The 16,571-nt window shown below is 43.5% G+C and overlaps 1 protein-coding gene across 5 annotated transcripts in view; it reads left to right on the top strand.

The window, feature by feature from the left end:
- Positions 1 to 14,134, top strand: part of carmil3 (capping protein regulator and myosin 1 linker 3) — a 76,919-nt gene extending 62,785 nt beyond the window's left edge. The window contains exons 32-41 of one of the 5 annotated variants that reach the window (XM_062984217.1): positions 1,237 to 1,346; positions 3,569 to 3,896; positions 6,580 to 6,714; positions 6,826 to 6,892; positions 7,555 to 7,644; positions 8,452 to 8,600; positions 8,887 to 9,025; positions 12,155 to 12,265; positions 13,369 to 13,481; positions 13,593 to 14,134. In XM_062984217.1, the coding sequence (XP_062840287.1) occupies positions 1,237 to 1,346; positions 3,569 to 3,896; positions 6,580 to 6,714; positions 6,826 to 6,892; positions 7,555 to 7,644; positions 8,452 to 8,600; positions 8,887 to 9,025; positions 12,155 to 12,265; positions 13,369 to 13,481; positions 13,593 to 13,637 (1,287 nt within the window). In that variant the 3' untranslated portion in view covers positions 13,638 to 14,134. Of the gene's footprint in view, positions 1 to 1,236; positions 1,347 to 3,568; positions 3,897 to 6,579; positions 6,715 to 6,825; positions 6,893 to 7,554; positions 7,645 to 8,451; positions 8,601 to 8,886; positions 9,106 to 12,154; positions 12,266 to 13,368; positions 13,486 to 13,592 lie in introns of all 5 variants that reach the window. The other 4 variants (XM_062984215.1, XM_062984216.1, XM_062984213.1 and 1 more) reach the window with 4 other exon arrangements.
- The last annotated feature ends 2,437 nt before the right edge of the window (positions 14,135 to 16,571 follow it).

Here is a 16,571-nt window from a genome sequence, read left to right as displayed (position 1 = left end):
GTATTACTTCCTTGTCTTATTTTTTAAATTTATTTATTTATTATTTATTTGCAGTATTTATATTCCGCCCGGATTACAATGCAGATATACATGGCAAACATTCAATGCCATTAGACATATGACATATAGATAGACACAGAGGCAATTTAACATTTTCCAGCTTCCGGCTTCATGAGGTTATGCTCGATTCTGGCCACAGGGGGAGCTGCTGCTTCATTGTTGACACCGAGTCCTTGATGGAGTACTTCCTCATCCCTTTCTGCATGCTGCTGGAAGTTTTTTTTATGGTGTTGCAAATTAATTAAATTAGCCTCTCCGCATAAAGCGGTACCTAATTTTTCTACACGTAAAATTTATTTATTTATTTATTTACAGTATTTATATTCCGCCCTTCTCACCCCGAAAGGGACTCAGGGCGGATCACATTGCACACATATAGGCAAACATTCAGTGCCATAACATGGAACAGAGACAGAGAGAAACGCAGGCAGGGCTGGCCTTGAACTCATGACAGAGTGATTTGTTGCAGATGGCTGCTAACCAGCCTACACCACAGCCCGGCGCAGACGCAACTGTCTTTTGAGCTGCATAGGTCAACAGCAAGCTAGGCTATTAATGGTCGAGAGCTTAATCCGACCCAGGCTTCGATCTCATGACCTCTCAATCAGTAGTGATTTATTGCAGCTGGCTACCAAGCAGCTGCGCCACAGCCTGGCCTCTTTTTAAAGGTTAGTTGTAGTAGGATTGTGCTATAGATTCAATATATATTACAACCCCCTTATTCGCAGAACTGGAACTTGCAATATCGCTCACCCGCATCCAAAAATAAACATTCTCTCAAGGTCCTTCAGAATGAGTCTTTGGTATGCTTCCACCAGAAGTTGACCATGCAGTTACACCGGAGGACCCAGAAATGCAAAGGAAGTTTTCCTTCTACATATTTTTTAGGTCCTCCAGTACAATTCTGTGTCATCCTTTATCTTGTAGAGCAGGCATGGGCCAACTTGGGCCCTCCAGGTGTTTTGGACTTCAACTCCCACAATTCCTAACAGCCTAACGGCTGTTAGGAATTGTGGGAGTTGAAGTCCAAAACACCTGGAGGGCCCAAGTTGGCCCATGCCTGTGGTAGACTATGAATAAAAAGGAAACATTTGTTGAATATGTGATAAAATCTATGGGACCAGAGAATATGAAACAATTTGAATCCACTCAACACTTTCTTTTGCTCATCTTCAGAACCGAATCCTGAGTTCCATTGAGTCCAGAGAACAAGAGAATGGGTTGGTACCACGACTGGATGAAGGTCTAGATGAGTTTTTTAACAAGAAGGTGCTTGCTGACGCCAGGTGAGCCCCCATCCCACCTTCTCTTTGCTCATCGTTTCCTCCATAGCACAAGAGCTGGGCCAATGTGGGGTCAATCTTCCCTGAGAATTTCCCCAACTCCCTTCTGCACTTGGTCAGTTACATATAAAACAGTAGTGGAGTCAGTAGCAAATATAGTACAGTATATACTTGGGTATAAGCCAACTCGAATATAAGCCGAGGCACCTAATTTTACGGCTTATACTCGGGTGAGGGTCCTGGTTGGCTTATATTTGGGTTAGCTTATACTTGAGAATATATGGTACATTTATTATTTTTCTCTATTATTATTGGTATTACATTTATTATTTTTCTCTATTATTGTTGCTACTATTACATTTATTTTACTCTATTTTTATTATTATTAATACATTTATTATTTCACTCTGATCTTATTATTATTATTGCATTTATTATTTTAATCTATTTATTATTACATGTATTATTTTACTCTATTATTATTAAAAGGAGACATAAGCACATTTACATTGAAGAAGATGAGAATAATGATTTGATCAGAGCTGGACAGCCTTATCTTAAATTTGAGCTTTATGTAAATATTCAAAAACATTTAACCTACTGATGCCTCAATTAATGTAATTTTATTGGTATCTATTTTTATTTCTGAAATTTACCACTCTTATACTGGAGTCAATGTTTTCCCAGTTTTTTTGTGGTAAAATTAGGTGCCTCGGCTTATATTCGGGTCAGCTTATACTCGAGTATATGTGGTACCTTTCATACTATTTCATTCAAACCGCACATCATATTTATCACATTTCCTCCTCTTAAACAATTGAATTTTTTGAGTCAGTGCCCCTAAGAAACCCAGGAACAAGAAAACTAAAACACCAAGAACTCTCCGTCCTGGAGTGTGGTGGAGGCTCCTTCTTTGGAGGCTTTTAAGCAGAGGCTGGATGGCCATCTGTCAGGGGTGCTTTGAGTGTGATTTTCTGTCAGGATGCAGAAACAGGGGTCAGGGTGCGTCTGTTGGTGGGTTTCTTCAAACACCATCGATCATCAGCTCTGGATCATCAGCACCCTGACGAATTGGTGAACTTCTGCCTTCACCAATTCCTTTCCAATGTCAGACTCAAAGACATCTGCAGCCTGAAGTTCAAACATTTATTCAGTATTTACAAATCATATTTACAAACGCAGCAAAAGCCATCGCTCAAAGCTGGCATTTTCCCTTTGCCTCTCAGCTCAGCACACACAGCTCAACAAGAGATAAGAAAGCACATTCCTTAGTCCAAAGGAAGTTCCAACCTCCAAGGCTGGAAATCATGTCTCATAGGTCACAGCAGGCTGTCAGTCAAACTGGCCTGCTGTTAACTGTTTCATTGCTGAAAAACACACTTGCAAAACAGCAGAAACACTTGATTTACATTTCATATACACACAACCAAAATCCAACATTTTCCTGCTTCTTGGCAGGGGATTGGACTGGATGGCCCGTGAAGTCTCGTCCAACTCTATGATTCTATGATTCTAAGAAAATTGGTTTTGTCGACTTGTGTTTTCGGAGCATTATATTACATTTTGGAGGGGATCGATTTGTGTGGGGACTTCAGAGGCCACCAAAGTGGGGGTCAAGGATTTAATGTGACCAATGAAACACGCTTTGCCTGTCTCCTAACCCGGTTCCTCTGCTCTCTATTAATGAGTATAGCAGAATCCAGCAGCGTCCAGTTAACACCATGTGCAAAAGAATCACACCAGGCAGAGGAATTGAAAGAACAAAAGAACTTTACTCTTGCTTGTTGAGTTGAAATATAAAACAGTTCTGCAATCGTACAATGTCCATGTAGTTGCATAAGATCAATAACATCAGCATTCTATTTACAGCATAGCATATTCAAACTGCTACTTGACCGTAGCTAGAGAGCTTCTCCATTTCTGTGCTCTCCCCGCAAGCTCAGATTACCAACTGACAAACCCAGCCATCTTCCAGCAAACCGATACATTGTTTGAGGCGTGGCTTGCCTCTGCAAAAGGCTCAGCTCCCTTTTTGCAGAGATCTTTTGAAAGCAACTTTGCAAGGATTTCTTTACACACACACACACACATAGCAATTTGGCGCAATAGATTTGTGTGGGGACTTCAGAGGCCACCAAAGTGGGGGTCAAGGATTTAGTGTGACCAATGAAACACGCTTTGCCTGTCTCCTAACCCGGTTCCTCTGCTCTCCTTCTTCCCCGCAGCTACCCTCGGACCCCGAAGGGCTGTGGGGTGAGGCCGGGACCCTCCGACTCCCTCCCGCCCCTCCAGAAGAAGAGGAGACGGGGCCTCTTCCATTTCCGCAAGTACCGGAGTGTCAAGGGGGAGCGGGACCCTGAGGACCTTCCCCCGAGCCCCCCGCCGCCCCCCATGAGTGGGGAGGTACCGAAGCCCCCATTGCGCCAGGCCAGCAGCCAGGAGGAAGACCGGAGGTCCGGGCAGGACATGACGGGGTTGGCCATACTCCTCCCCGGAATGGGAGCCACAGCCCCGGGCAATGGCGTAAAAGGGCTGCCAAGCAGAACTAAGCAGGTAAGGAAGGATTCACCTCTCCTAGGAAATATAATACGGCCCTATTCAAATGTATTAAATTGTTTCATATCCTCTGGTCCCATAGATTTAATCGCATATTCGACAAATATTTCCTCTTTATTTATACTTTACAACAGGCATGGGCCAACTTGGGCCCTCCAGGTGTTTTGGACTTCAACTCCCACAATTCCTAGCAGCCGGTAGGCTGCTAGGAATTGTGGGAGTTGAAGTCCAAAACACCTGGAGGGCCCAAGCTGGCCCATGCCTGACCTAGAGAGAACTTTTTACCCGAAAAAATAAAAATGCCTGAAAAAAATCAAAATATTTGTATACCAATTAAAAATTGTATACCAATTAAAAAATTAAAAATTATATAAAAAACGAAAAGTGCAAGATAATAATATGAAAATGGTTCAGAGAAGAATGAACAAACAAAGGACTGTCCCAGACTATGTAAAAAAGTAAGTAAGCAGATAAGGGAAACAAAGGTGCATTGTGCATAAAAAGAATAGTTTTCAAAGCACCACACAATAGAAGGAAGTCAATTTTAGCGTGATTGTATTGTTTATGTATAGATGTTAAGTCTGTAGGGATAATTTAGGCCTTAATTTTTTATTTTCCATTTTTTTCTTGTTCCTTACCTTTTCAGGGTTTTTTTTCTTTCTTTTCTTCTTTCTTTTCTTCTTTCTTTTCTTCTTTCTTTATTTCTTCTCTAGACACACACACACACATATATATATATTCTTATGTTATTGTTCGATACTTTTTTGCACAGTGGTATGTATGTGTGTTTATCACTTATGTTATATGTTTTTCAATAAAATTTTAAAAAAAATATTTGTATACCAATTTTTTGGTGGCATACAAATTACATCAATTTAAATGTGTTTAAACCCCATTGAATTGAGAAAAAAATAATAAAATTTAAACGGATTCAAGAATGTGAAACAACTTAATGAATTTAAACATGCATTAAATGTTTTGAAACAATATAGAAACTGGGCTGCTGTGAGTTTTCTGGGCTGTTTGGCCATGTCCAGAAGCATTCCCTCTTGACATTTCACCCGCATCTATGGCAGGCATCCTCAGAGGTTGTGAGGTCTGTTGGAAATTAGGCAAGCGGGGTTTTCCAACAGACCTCACAACCTCTGAGGTCTACCATAGATGTGGGTGAAACGTCAGGAGAGAATGCTACTGGGACATGGCCATACAGCCCAGAAAACTCACAGCAACCCAGTGATACCGGTGATGAAACACAATATAGAAATGGGGAAAAAATTAAAATAATTTCAACACACCAGAAAATATAAAACGATTTAATGAATTAAACATGCATTAAATGTTTTAAAACAATATAGAAATTAATTTCAGTGGACCAGAGAATATATACAGTAGAGCAGGGGTCCCCAAACTAAGGCCCGGGGGCCGGATGCGGCCCATTGAAGCCATTTATCCGGCCCCCACGGCACAAGGGCAGAAGGGGGTTGGGCTCTTCTCTTCCAACCATTATTATTATTATTATTATTATTATTATTATTATTATTATTATTATTAACATTGAGGCTGGGTGGCCATCTGTCAGGGGTGCTTTGCTTGTGCTTTTGGCGCACAAAGGCAGAAGGGGGTTGGACTAAATGGCCCAAAGGGTCTCTTCCAACCCTCTTTATATTATTATTATTATTATTATTATTATTATTATTATTATTATTATTATTATTACAGTAGAGTCTCACTTATCCAACATAAATGGGCCGGCAGAATGTTGGATAAGTGAATATGTTGGATAATAAGGAGGCATTAAGGAAAAGCCTATTAAACATCAAATTAGGTTATGATTTTACAAATGAAGCACCAAAATATCATGTTATACAACAAATTTGGCAGAAAAAGTAGTTCAATACACAGTAATGCTATGTAGTAATTACTGTATTTATGAATTTAGCATCAAAATATCACTATATATTGAAAACATTGACTACAAAAATGTGTTGGATAATCCAGAACGTTGGATAAGCGAGTGTTGGATAAGTGAGACTCTACTGTATTAACATTGAGGCTGGGTGGCCATCTGTCAGGGGTGCTTTGCTTGTGCTTTTGGTGCACAAAGGCAGAAGAGGATTGGACTCAATGGCCCAAAGGGTCTCTTCCAACACTTTTTGTTGTTGTTGTTGTTGTTGTTAATGTTGTTGTTGTTATTGCTCGGTGGCCAACTATAGTCCGGCCCTCCAACGGTCCGAAGGATCATGAACTGGCCCTCTGTTTAAAAAGTTTGGGGACCCCTGCAGTAGAGTCTTACTTATCCAACATAAACGGGCCAGCAGAACGTTGGATAAGCGAATATGTTGGATAATAAGGAGGGATTAAGGAAAAGCCTATTACACATCAAATTAGGTTATGATTTTACAAATTAAGCACCAAAACATCATGTTTAACAACAAATTTGACAGAAAAAGTAGGTCAATACGCAGTAATGCTATGTAGTAATTACCGTATTTACAAATTTAGCACCAAAATATCACGATGTATTGAAAACATTGACAACAAAAATGCCTTGAGTAATCCAGAACGTTGGATAAGTGAGTGTTGGATAAGTGAGACTCTACTGTAATATGAAATTACTTAAACACACACATACGTGCAAACATTTGGAAAACAAATCCTTGATTTTTCTTTCCATAAAAAGGGTCCCAATCTTGAGCCCGAGTGGGCGGAGCCAGACTCCAAAGGGGTGGAGCTTCTGCAGCCTTCGCGAGTCCAAGGCGTGGCTTTGCCTGGAATGGGATGTGCTAAGGGGTGGAGCCTGGATGCCAAGTTGGAGGTGATTGGTGGGTAATTGGGGAGGAGGCGTGGCCTGTGGGAAGCCAAGAGGACAGGTTCCATTTAACCCTGGACTTTCTGGACTTTCTTGTTCATTCTCGTCTTGCTCTAGAGCGTTGACCTAGAGCGAGGAGGCAGCATGCGGGACAAGCAGAGAAGGCGATCCTCGGACGACTCAGGTGGGTCATTCCATTTGATTTTGTTACGGATTCCTCTTCTTCAGAAGAGGAAGGAGAGCAGGAAAGTGTTCATGAATCAGAGGGGCATTTGGAATCTGAGGAGATTTTGCAAATACCCACTTTTCAGGAGAGGCAAAAGGAAACAGAGCAGAGACGTTGTTCAGCTAGAATAGCTGCCAGAAATGCAGCTGAGTAATTAGGAACCACGCTAGCAGCTGTGAGAGGACTCAGGGCTATAAAGCAGAAGCAGGTGCAGCCAGCTCTTGCTGGTAACAAACTGACTTTTCGCTCCCCTTGTGTCTGCTTCAAGTGTGCATCTGGGAAACTGCTCCTAAGGTTTTATTGCTGTTTCTTTGTCTGAAGTAAGACTGCTATTGGATTTGGGAATTTATCAGAAACTAAGAACTGTGCTTGCCCTAAGATTTCCTTGCTTCATTTTGCATTATTCCACTGAGTATGCTGTACTTTATGTTTTGCTGCAGTAAAGCAGTTTTCATTTACTTACCACAATGTTTTAAGGCTGGGGTTTGCATTTATTCTTCTCATTGCATTTTTAGATGAGCATCACACCTTCGCCTGACCAAACTCTGTTCTTCCCATCTTTAAAATGGACACAATATTGAATTCTAACAACAAGGGGATTTTTCTTTTTTAACAAACAGGGCAAGGAGGGAGAAAACCACATCCTCCGCTGCAGAGTACAAAGCCAAGCTTTGCCACCATTCGTCGAGCAGAAGCCAGTTGGGACATCGGTGAGTAGCATCTGCTATATTTGCAGATCACAATATTACATTGTTTTTGGTTTGGTTTTTATATCTGCTACGTTTTCTTTAAAGCTAAAGATATTCTGTAACTGTTGCACTAGAGCCCAGAAACCTCTTCATTACAAAGCGCACTCTGTCCAGATAATCTGGTGAGTAAAAGTTTATTTAAAGAGGAGTATATGAAAAAATAAGCAAATTCCTAAAGAGAGAATCAAAATTGAAAAGGTTATTTCCAAGATAGCAGAGAGTCCAAAATCCTTTCAAATACTGTCTCCAGTGTCAATCCTTGGAGATATCCATAAACAAGACAGCACGAATCTAAGGCAGGAAACCTATGCCACACATTAACTAGATTCAAGAACAAACTTAGAAACTTTAATACATGAATTCCAAGAATGTAAGACCAAAAACTGAGCGCTATTCACCTGAATACAACATTGCTTTCATAAAGGATTGTACCAGCAGGACCCACTTTAAAAGCCCTCAGTCCCTCCCATAACATCATTCCTCACACACCTGGCAAACATTCAATGCCGTTATGGAATTAACAGTAAAGACAGACAGTACACAGACAGAAGCAAGGCTTCCTTCTTTTTCATTTTCGGCATCTGGAGACTGTGCTCAACTTGGCCATGGAGAGGTGCTGTAGTTGTATTTTTCCACACCAAGGAGCCTTTTGTCCTAATCAAATTTCCAGCATGTTTTTCAGGGGCATTTACCTCCCCACCAAGGCGGTACCTATTTATCTACTCATGTTGCTATGCTCATCTGTTTCTCTTTTTTCCTTTTCTCCAGCTGAAGAAAGCTCCCCCCGGGAAGTTAGGGACAAGGAGACCTGTCAAGATAACCCTCCAGAAGGAAATGTTGGTGGGATGGATGAGAAGAGCATGACCGCTGTGTCTTCTCCAAACTCCGAGAAGGAGCAGCCGAAGGTACCTGCCAAGGTAGGCGAATGGGGAGCATGGGATTGGATGAGTGGACAGTGTAGATCAGGCATGGGCAAATTTGGTCCCTCCGGGTGTTTTGGACTCCCACCATTCCTAACAGCCTCAGGCCCCTTCCTTTTGCCCCTCAGCCGCTTAAGCAGCTGAGGGGCAAAAGGAAAGGGCCTGAGGCTGTTAGGAATGGTGGGAGTTGCAGTCCAAAACACCCGGAGGGACCAAATTTGCCCATGCCTGCTATAGATACACCCTAAGTTTCCTGCTATTGACACCCCTCCTTGCCTTTCAGTTCAGGGACCCCCCATCGATCCCGCGCCCTCCCAAGCCCATCGCTCTTCCTCGGGGCCGGAAGCCCCCCAACCAGCCGGAGAGAAGCCGGAGCAACGAGGAGCCGGGAGTCGCAGGAGGGTCCGTCCCGGAAGATACACGTACGTCCCCCCCAATAGCCCCACCCCGACGCAGACCCAAGGAGCAGGAGAACGAAGGTGAAGCAAGGCTGGGGCGGGAGGCAAGAAAGATCTGTCTTCACCCCATTCATATCGGGGTGGGGGCTCATCGGGGGTCCAGACGTGGACATTTCCCATAGTTTCCAACGTGTCTGTGTTCATTCCCCTCCCTGTTTGCTGGTCTATTCAAAGAGGAGTCTTGGCAAGCTTGGTTGACAGTAAATAAAGAAGTACATTGATAAAACAGGGAATTCCAGACAAGAAACAATCAGGGCCAGCTAACACTTCCCAACAAAGGGTTCTCTCAGGCAACATCTTTTTTAAAGATGTTTTAAGATGTTTTTAAAATTGTTAGATTTTAGCCTGTTCTTGTAAGCCGCCCCGAACCCTAGGGGAGTGGCGGCATATAAATTTGAATAATAGGCTTTGAATCTAATTCTAATCAAGGTGGCCAATTGCAACTTTTATTTATTATTATTTATTAGCAATATTTGTATCCCGCCCTTCTCACCCCGAAGGGGACTCAGGGTGGCTTACAAGTTATATATACATACAGTAGAGTCTCACTTATCCAATGTTCTGGATTATCCAATGCATTTTTGTAGTCAATGTTTTCAATGCATTGTGATATTTTGGTGCTAAATTCGTAAATACAGTAATTACAACATAACATTACTGCATATTGAACTACTTTTTCTGTCAAATTTGTTGTATAACATGATATTTTGGTACTTAATTTGTAAAATCATAACCTAATTTGATGTTTAATAGGCTTTTTCTTAATCTCTCCTTATTATCCAACATATTCACTTATCCAACATTCTGCCGGCCCGTTTATGTTGAATAAGTGAGACTGTACTATATATTATATTATTAGTATAGCACAATATAAGGATTATATATTACTATATTGTACTATACCACTATATTGCAATATTATTAGTAATATTACATGTGATATAAATATACAATTATAATATTCTATTATTATATTGTATTACATTATAATATTATTATCAATATTATATGTATATACAATATATTATATTATTAGTATAGCATAACATTCACACTTGCTTCCAACAGACAAAGAGTTCTTCCTCCCACCCTGGACATCATTCCATACACATGCCTGTCATAGATGTGGGCAAAATGTCAGGAGAGAATGCTGCTGGAACATGGCCATACAGCCCAGAAAACTCACAGCAACCCAGTGATTCCAGCCTCGAAGGCCTGTGATGATACTTATAGGAAATGTTATTTCCTAACCCATCCAGGAAAGTATTTATTCCTGGTCGTCTCCCACCCAAGGACTAACCAGGCCCAAACCTGCTGAGCTTCCAAAATCAGCTCATATTGTGTATGTATAGATTGATATAGGGATTGGAGCCCAGCAACCTTCCTGTAGTCCATCTAATGGTGTATGCTCAATCCATCCAATCGCTCACATGGGTCCATTGAAGCAGCTGTGGTGCATTAAGTCTACATTGATGTCAGTCCCCTTCTGCCAAGTGCCATGTTAAGTGGTGGATTCACATTTGCAGTCCCCAGAGGTAACTTTTCCAACTTCTGGAGATGTTCATCAGTGAGACAATAGTCCACTGAATTAAAAAACAAACCATTAAAGAGCATGGTTATGCTGTTTGTCTAATTGGGGTGCATCTATAATGTAGAATTAATACAGCATCGTGTGTCTCCCATAGTTGTATTGCATTTGAACCATGGTTGAATCTTCTTTTTTCATTGTTGGGAAAACCCATCAACGAATCCAATGTTGACTTCCTTCTTTCTTTCTTTCCTTCCTGCCTTCCTGCCCGTCTCCTTTCTTCTTTCCTTTCCTTTTGTCTTTCCTTCCTTCCTTCCTTCCTTCCTTCCTTCTTTCCTTCCTTCCTTCCTTCCTTCCTCCCTTCCTTCTTTCCTTCCTTCCCTCCCTCCCTCCCTCCTTCCTTCCTTCCTTCCTTCCTTCCTTCCTTCCTTCCTTCTTTTCCTCCTTCTTTCCTTCCCTCCCTCCCTCCCTCCCTGCCTCCCTCCTTCCTTCCTTCCTTCCTTCCTTCCTTCCTTCCTTCCTTCCTTCCTTCCCTTCTTCCTTCCTTCCTTCCTTCCTTCCTTCCTTCCTTCCTTCCTTCCTTCCTTCTTTTCCTCCTCCCTCCCTCCCTCCCTCCCTCCCTTCCTTCCTTCCTTCCTTCCTTCCTTCCTTCCTTCTTTTCCTCCTCCCTCCCTCCCTCCCTCCCTCCCTCCCTTCCTTCCTTCCTTCCTTCCTTCCTTCCTTCCCTTCTTCATTCCTTCCTTCCTTCGTTTCCTCCTCCCTCCCTCCCTTCCTCCCTTCCTCCCTCCCTTCCTTCCTTCCTTCCTTCCTTCCTTCCATCCTTCTTTTCCCCCTCCCTCCCTCCCTCCCTCCCTCCCTCCCTCCCTCCCTTCCTTCCTTCCTTCCTTCCTTCCTTCCTTCCTTCCTTCCTTCCTTCCTTCCTTCCCTTCTTCATTCCTTCCTTCCTTCTTTTCCTCCTCCCTCCCTCCCTTCCTCCCTCCCTTCCTTCCTTCCTTCCTTCCTTCCTTCTTTTCCTCCTCCCTCCCTCCCTCCCTCCCTCCCTTCCTTCCTTCCTTCCTTCCTTCTTTTCCTCCTCCCTCCCTCCCTCCCTCCCTTCCTTCCTTCCTTCCTTCCTTCCTTCCTTCCTTCCCTTCTTCATTCCTTCCTTCCTTCTTTTCCTCCTCCCTCCCTCCCTTCCTTCCTTCCTTCCTTCCTTCTTTTCCCCCTCCCTCCCTCCCTCCATCCCTCCCTCCCTCCCTCCTTCCTTCCTTCCTTCCTTCCTTCCTTCCTTCCTTCCTTCCCTTCTTCATTCCTTCCTTCCTTCTTTTCCCCCTCCCTCCCTCCCTCCCTCCCTCCCTCCCTCCTTCCTTCCTTCCTTCCTTCCTTCCTTCCTTCCTTCCTTCCTTCCTTCCTTCCCTTCTTCATTCCTTCCTTCCTTCTTTTCCTTCTCCCTCCCTCCCTCCCTCCCTTCCCTCCCTCCCACCCTCCCTCCTTCCTTCCTTCCTTCCTTCTCCTTCTTTTCCTCTCTCCTCCATCCCTTTTCTTCCATTGGACAAATCTCTCTGACCCACCTGCTTTCCTTCCAGGGGAGCCTGAGGTGGGAAGGAAGACGGCCCCTCTCAAACCAAAGAGGACGCGACGGGCGCAGTCTTGTGACAAGCTGGACTCGGATCGGTGCCGGAATTTGGGCCCCGGAGGTGAAGCACAGACCCTTCCTCCCCATTCAGCAAGAGAGGAGCTGGAAAAATACCCATAAGTTGGGGATAGGCAAGGGCTGGGTGCTCTGCGTATGTTCAGGGGCATCCTTTTCTTTGTTGAGGACGTGCCATTTTCCTGGACTGTAACTATTGGAAATAACTGCACCCAGTCTCTGGGCACGTATCCCTTTGGAAATAAATGGCAGGCATTATTGAAAAGGAAAAAATGATGTCATATCCGTTTGGCAAATATGACTCTCCATGAACATGTGGAGAAAACACCTTTTGAAAACCACTAGTCAAGTAAAGCATGACCTTGTTAGAAGACAACCCTTTGAACAAGTGATATTTATAAGAATTCCTGTAATGGCACACAGGTAACTCAGCTGTTAGACTGAAGAACCATGTCTTTGAACTGCCAAGGACAAAGACATGCCACTACAAAAATATATATTTGGTTAGCAGAGGATGGTTATTTCTTTGAAGTTGAAATTGCAGTTGCCCAAAAGATATACACTCCCTTGAAACCTCTTAGTTTAAAATATGGACAAAGAGATAAAAAAACAAAGTCTTCTTTGACAAAATAACATATCTTGTTTACTCACAAATATCTTGTATTAATTCACCATACAAGAAAATTTCTTATTAAAGTTCGGTTATAGATAAGATGTAGTTTCTCTGTGTGTTGAGTACACAGGGTGTCATTCTTATTAGTCAATAGTCTTTAGGTTTAGTTGTACTCACTTCATACTTGCTGAAGTTCAAACAGCAACATGCATCCACCTCCACTGAGGTCTGATGCAAACTGAATACAAAACGGAGTCCTGCGCCTGAGTATGCTCAGTACAATAACAAATACATTCAAACTGACTCCCCTTTAGAGTCCAGGCATGGGCAAACTCCGGCCCTCTGGGCGTTTTGGACTTTGACTCTCACAATTCCTAACAGCTTACCAGCTGTTAGGAATTGTGAGAGTCAAAGTCCAAAACGCCTGGAGGGCCGAAGTTTACCCATGCCTGCTTGAGACCCAGATTCCTATGGCTAACCTGCACCCCTTTCTCCCTTTCTCTCCTTCCTCTTGATCCCACAATCCCGCCCCCCAGGTGCCAGCGACGTACCTTTGCCCGACCCCCCTCCTCCCCCACCTGAGTACAACAAACCCACCTGGAAATCTCGCCCCGCTGTTTCCCAGCCTCTCCTCCCGGCCAACTGGACGGTGGGTACGTATAGATGCCCTCAAGGTGACCCATGGAAGATTCACATCGTGCTTTCTCCCTCCCCGTGTCTCTCCCTTCTCTCCCCTTTTTATAGTTCCTTCTTTCTTCAGGAACTCCCGAATCTGGGACAGAATGACGGACAGGCGGTCCCTTGATGTCGTCGCCATGGCCAAAAGCTGTGAGGCCTTTTCGTCTCCTGGTGGGAAGAGCTGAACGAGAGCAGAAGAGAGAGAAAGCCCAGGAGACCTCTGAGAGACCCCATAGAAACCGTCTACCCTTTGGTTTCCAATCCAGTGCTGCTGCCCCTTCATTCTTTTCCCCACTCCTCCATTTGTGCCTGTTTCCTCGCTTCTGGGTCGGACCCCCAACCACCCCTTTTGAAAGCCAGGGTGGCAGGGGGAAAAAGCCACAATGGAAATATTTGGGGGTCCTCGGAAGAGCGTGGGTCGGTACGGCCTTGTTTTGCTTGCCTTCCATTCCTTTCTTATTGTATCTTCTTCCAGCTCCCTCTTTGCTGCTCCTCCTGCATTTCGTACCCAAATCCCCAAAGGAAACACTCCCCCCGCCCCACCTTCCGCCATTCTATTCACCGTTCTATTTTCAGCTTGTATAAAAGAAAAGAGAATCGTAATAAATTATATATGGAAATTAATCCAATGCCTTTGGGGTCTCTGTGGCGGCGGCGACAGGGAGCATCCAGAAGGAGGAGGAGGTCAAATCACTGTGTAGTTTAATCTGTTTTTTCATATCAGGAAAATACCCGATCCATAATTCAATATCTGGAGTTGGTCCTCAATGAATGATTCCCATAAAGGCCAACTCTACCATTGACTTACTTTTTGCCATCTTCTATATATATAAATGAGTGAAGGCATCACGGCGACCAACAAAACAACAAAACTACAGGCTTCCCAACCTCGAAATTTGACAACATAATCCATCATCCATGCCTCTAGGTTGATACAATAAAAAGAAAAGAAAAATAAAGTCCTAATTGGAAATTAATAATTGTTTTTATCCAATTGCTGCCAGTTAGAGGACTAATGTTTGTTTCTCAGTTACTTATTCCTTGGTGAAAAGGCGCTGTCCCATTGCAAGCAACAGGAGGAAAGCAAGGGAAGGTCACTTAAAAACAAATTGCAATGTGTTGTCGAAGGCTTTCATGGCCGGGATCACAGGGTTGTTGTATGTCTTTCGGGCTGTGTGGCCATGTTCCAGAAGCATTCTCTCCTGACGTTTCGCCCACATCTATGGCAGGCATCCTCAGAGGTTGTGAGGTATGGATAAACTAAGTAAGGAAAGGAAAGAATATATATCTGTGTCCAAGGTGTGGCAAGAGTCCTTTGTCACTGGGAGCCAGCATTAATGTTTCGGTTAATCACCCTAATTAGCATTGGAGATGTTTTGTCCCTTGCCTGGGGGCATCCTTTGTTCAGTCAAGCCTTCATTGTGTTGGTTCCCATCTACTGTTTTGATTTTGGAGTTTTGTAATACTGGTAGCCAGATTTTGTTCATTTTCATGGTTTCTTCCTTTCTGTTAAAGTTGTCCACATGCTTGTGGATTTCAATGGCTTCTCTGTGTAGTCTGACATGATAGTTGTTGGAATGGTCCAGCATTTTTGTGTTCTCAAATAGTATCCTGTGTCCAGGCTGGTTCATCAAATGCTCTGCTATGGCTGATTTCTCTGGTTGAATTAGTCTGCAGTGCCTTTCATGTTCTTTGACTCTTGTTTGGGCGCTGCGTTTGGTGGTCCCTATGTAGACTTGTCCACAGCTGCATGGTATCCGGTAGACTCCTGCAGAAGAGAGAGGATCCCTCTTGTCCTTCGCTGACCGTAGCATTTGTTGGATTTTCTTCGTGGGTCTGTAGATAGTTTGTAGGTTGTGCTTCTTCATCAGCTTCCCTATGCGGTCAGTAGTTCCCTTGATGTATGGTAAGAACACCTTTCCTCTGGGTGGATCTTTGTCTTGACTCTCATGGCTTGTTCTTGGCCTTGCAGCTCTTCTGATGTCTGTGGTGGAGTATCCATTGGCCTGTAGAGCCCAGTTTAGGTGGTTGAGTTCACCTTGGAGGAGGTGAGGTTCGCAGATTCTTTGTGCACGGTCTGTCAGGGCTTTGATTGTGCTCCTTTTTTGACTTGGGTGATGGTTGGAGTTTTTATGAAGGTATCTATCTGTGTGTGTAGGTTTTCTGTAAACTGTGTGGCCCAATTGTTGATTGGGTTTGCGGATGACCAGAACATCTAGAAATGGCAGTTTTCCTTCCTTTTCTTTTTCCATGGTGAATTGGATGTTTGGGTGGATGCTGTTAAGATGGTCCAGGAACTTGCTGAGTTCTTCCTCTCCATGGCTCCAAATTGTGAAGGTGTCATCTACGTATCTGAACCAAACAGTTGGCTTTTTTGGTGCTGTTTCTAGGGCCTGTTTTTCAAAGTATTCCATATAGAAATTTGCTACTACTGGGCTGAGAGGGCTCCCCATGGCCACTCCATCCTTCTGGATTCTATGAACAGAAGGATGGAGTGGCCATGGGGAACCCTCTCAGCCCAGTAGTAGCAAATTTCTATATGGAATACTTTGAAAAACAGGCCCTAGAAACAGCACCAAAAAAGCCAACTTTTTGGTTCAGATACGTAGATGACACCTTCACAATTTGGAGCCATGGAGAGGAAGAACTCAGCAAGTTCCTGGACCATCTTAACAGCATCCACCCAAACATCCAATTCACCATGGAAAAAGAAAAGGAAGGAAAACTGCCATTTCTAGATGTTCTGGTCATCCGCAAACCCAATCAACAATTGGGCCACACAGTTTACAGAAAACCTACACACACAGATAGATACCTTCATAAAAACTCCAACCATCACCCAAGTCAAAAAAGGAGCACAATCAAAGCCCTGACAGACCGTGCACAAAGAATCTGCGAACCTCACCTCCTCCAAGGTGAACTCAACCACCTAAACTGGGCTCTACAGGCCAATGGATACTCCACCACAGACATCAGAAGAGCTGCAAGGCCAAGAACAAGCCATGAGAGTCAAGACAAAGATCCACCCAGAGGAAAGGTGTTCTTACCATACATCAAGGGA

This window comes from Anolis carolinensis, chromosome 6 (genome assembly GCF_035594765.1).
Source record: "Anolis carolinensis isolate JA03-04 chromosome 6, rAnoCar3.1.pri, whole genome shotgun sequence".
Lineage (NCBI taxonomy): Eukaryota > Metazoa > Chordata > Lepidosauria > Squamata > Dactyloidae > Anolis > Anolis carolinensis.
The sequence above is the reverse complement of the archived record's forward strand: the minus strand, read 5'-3'. Positions and strand labels throughout refer to the sequence as shown.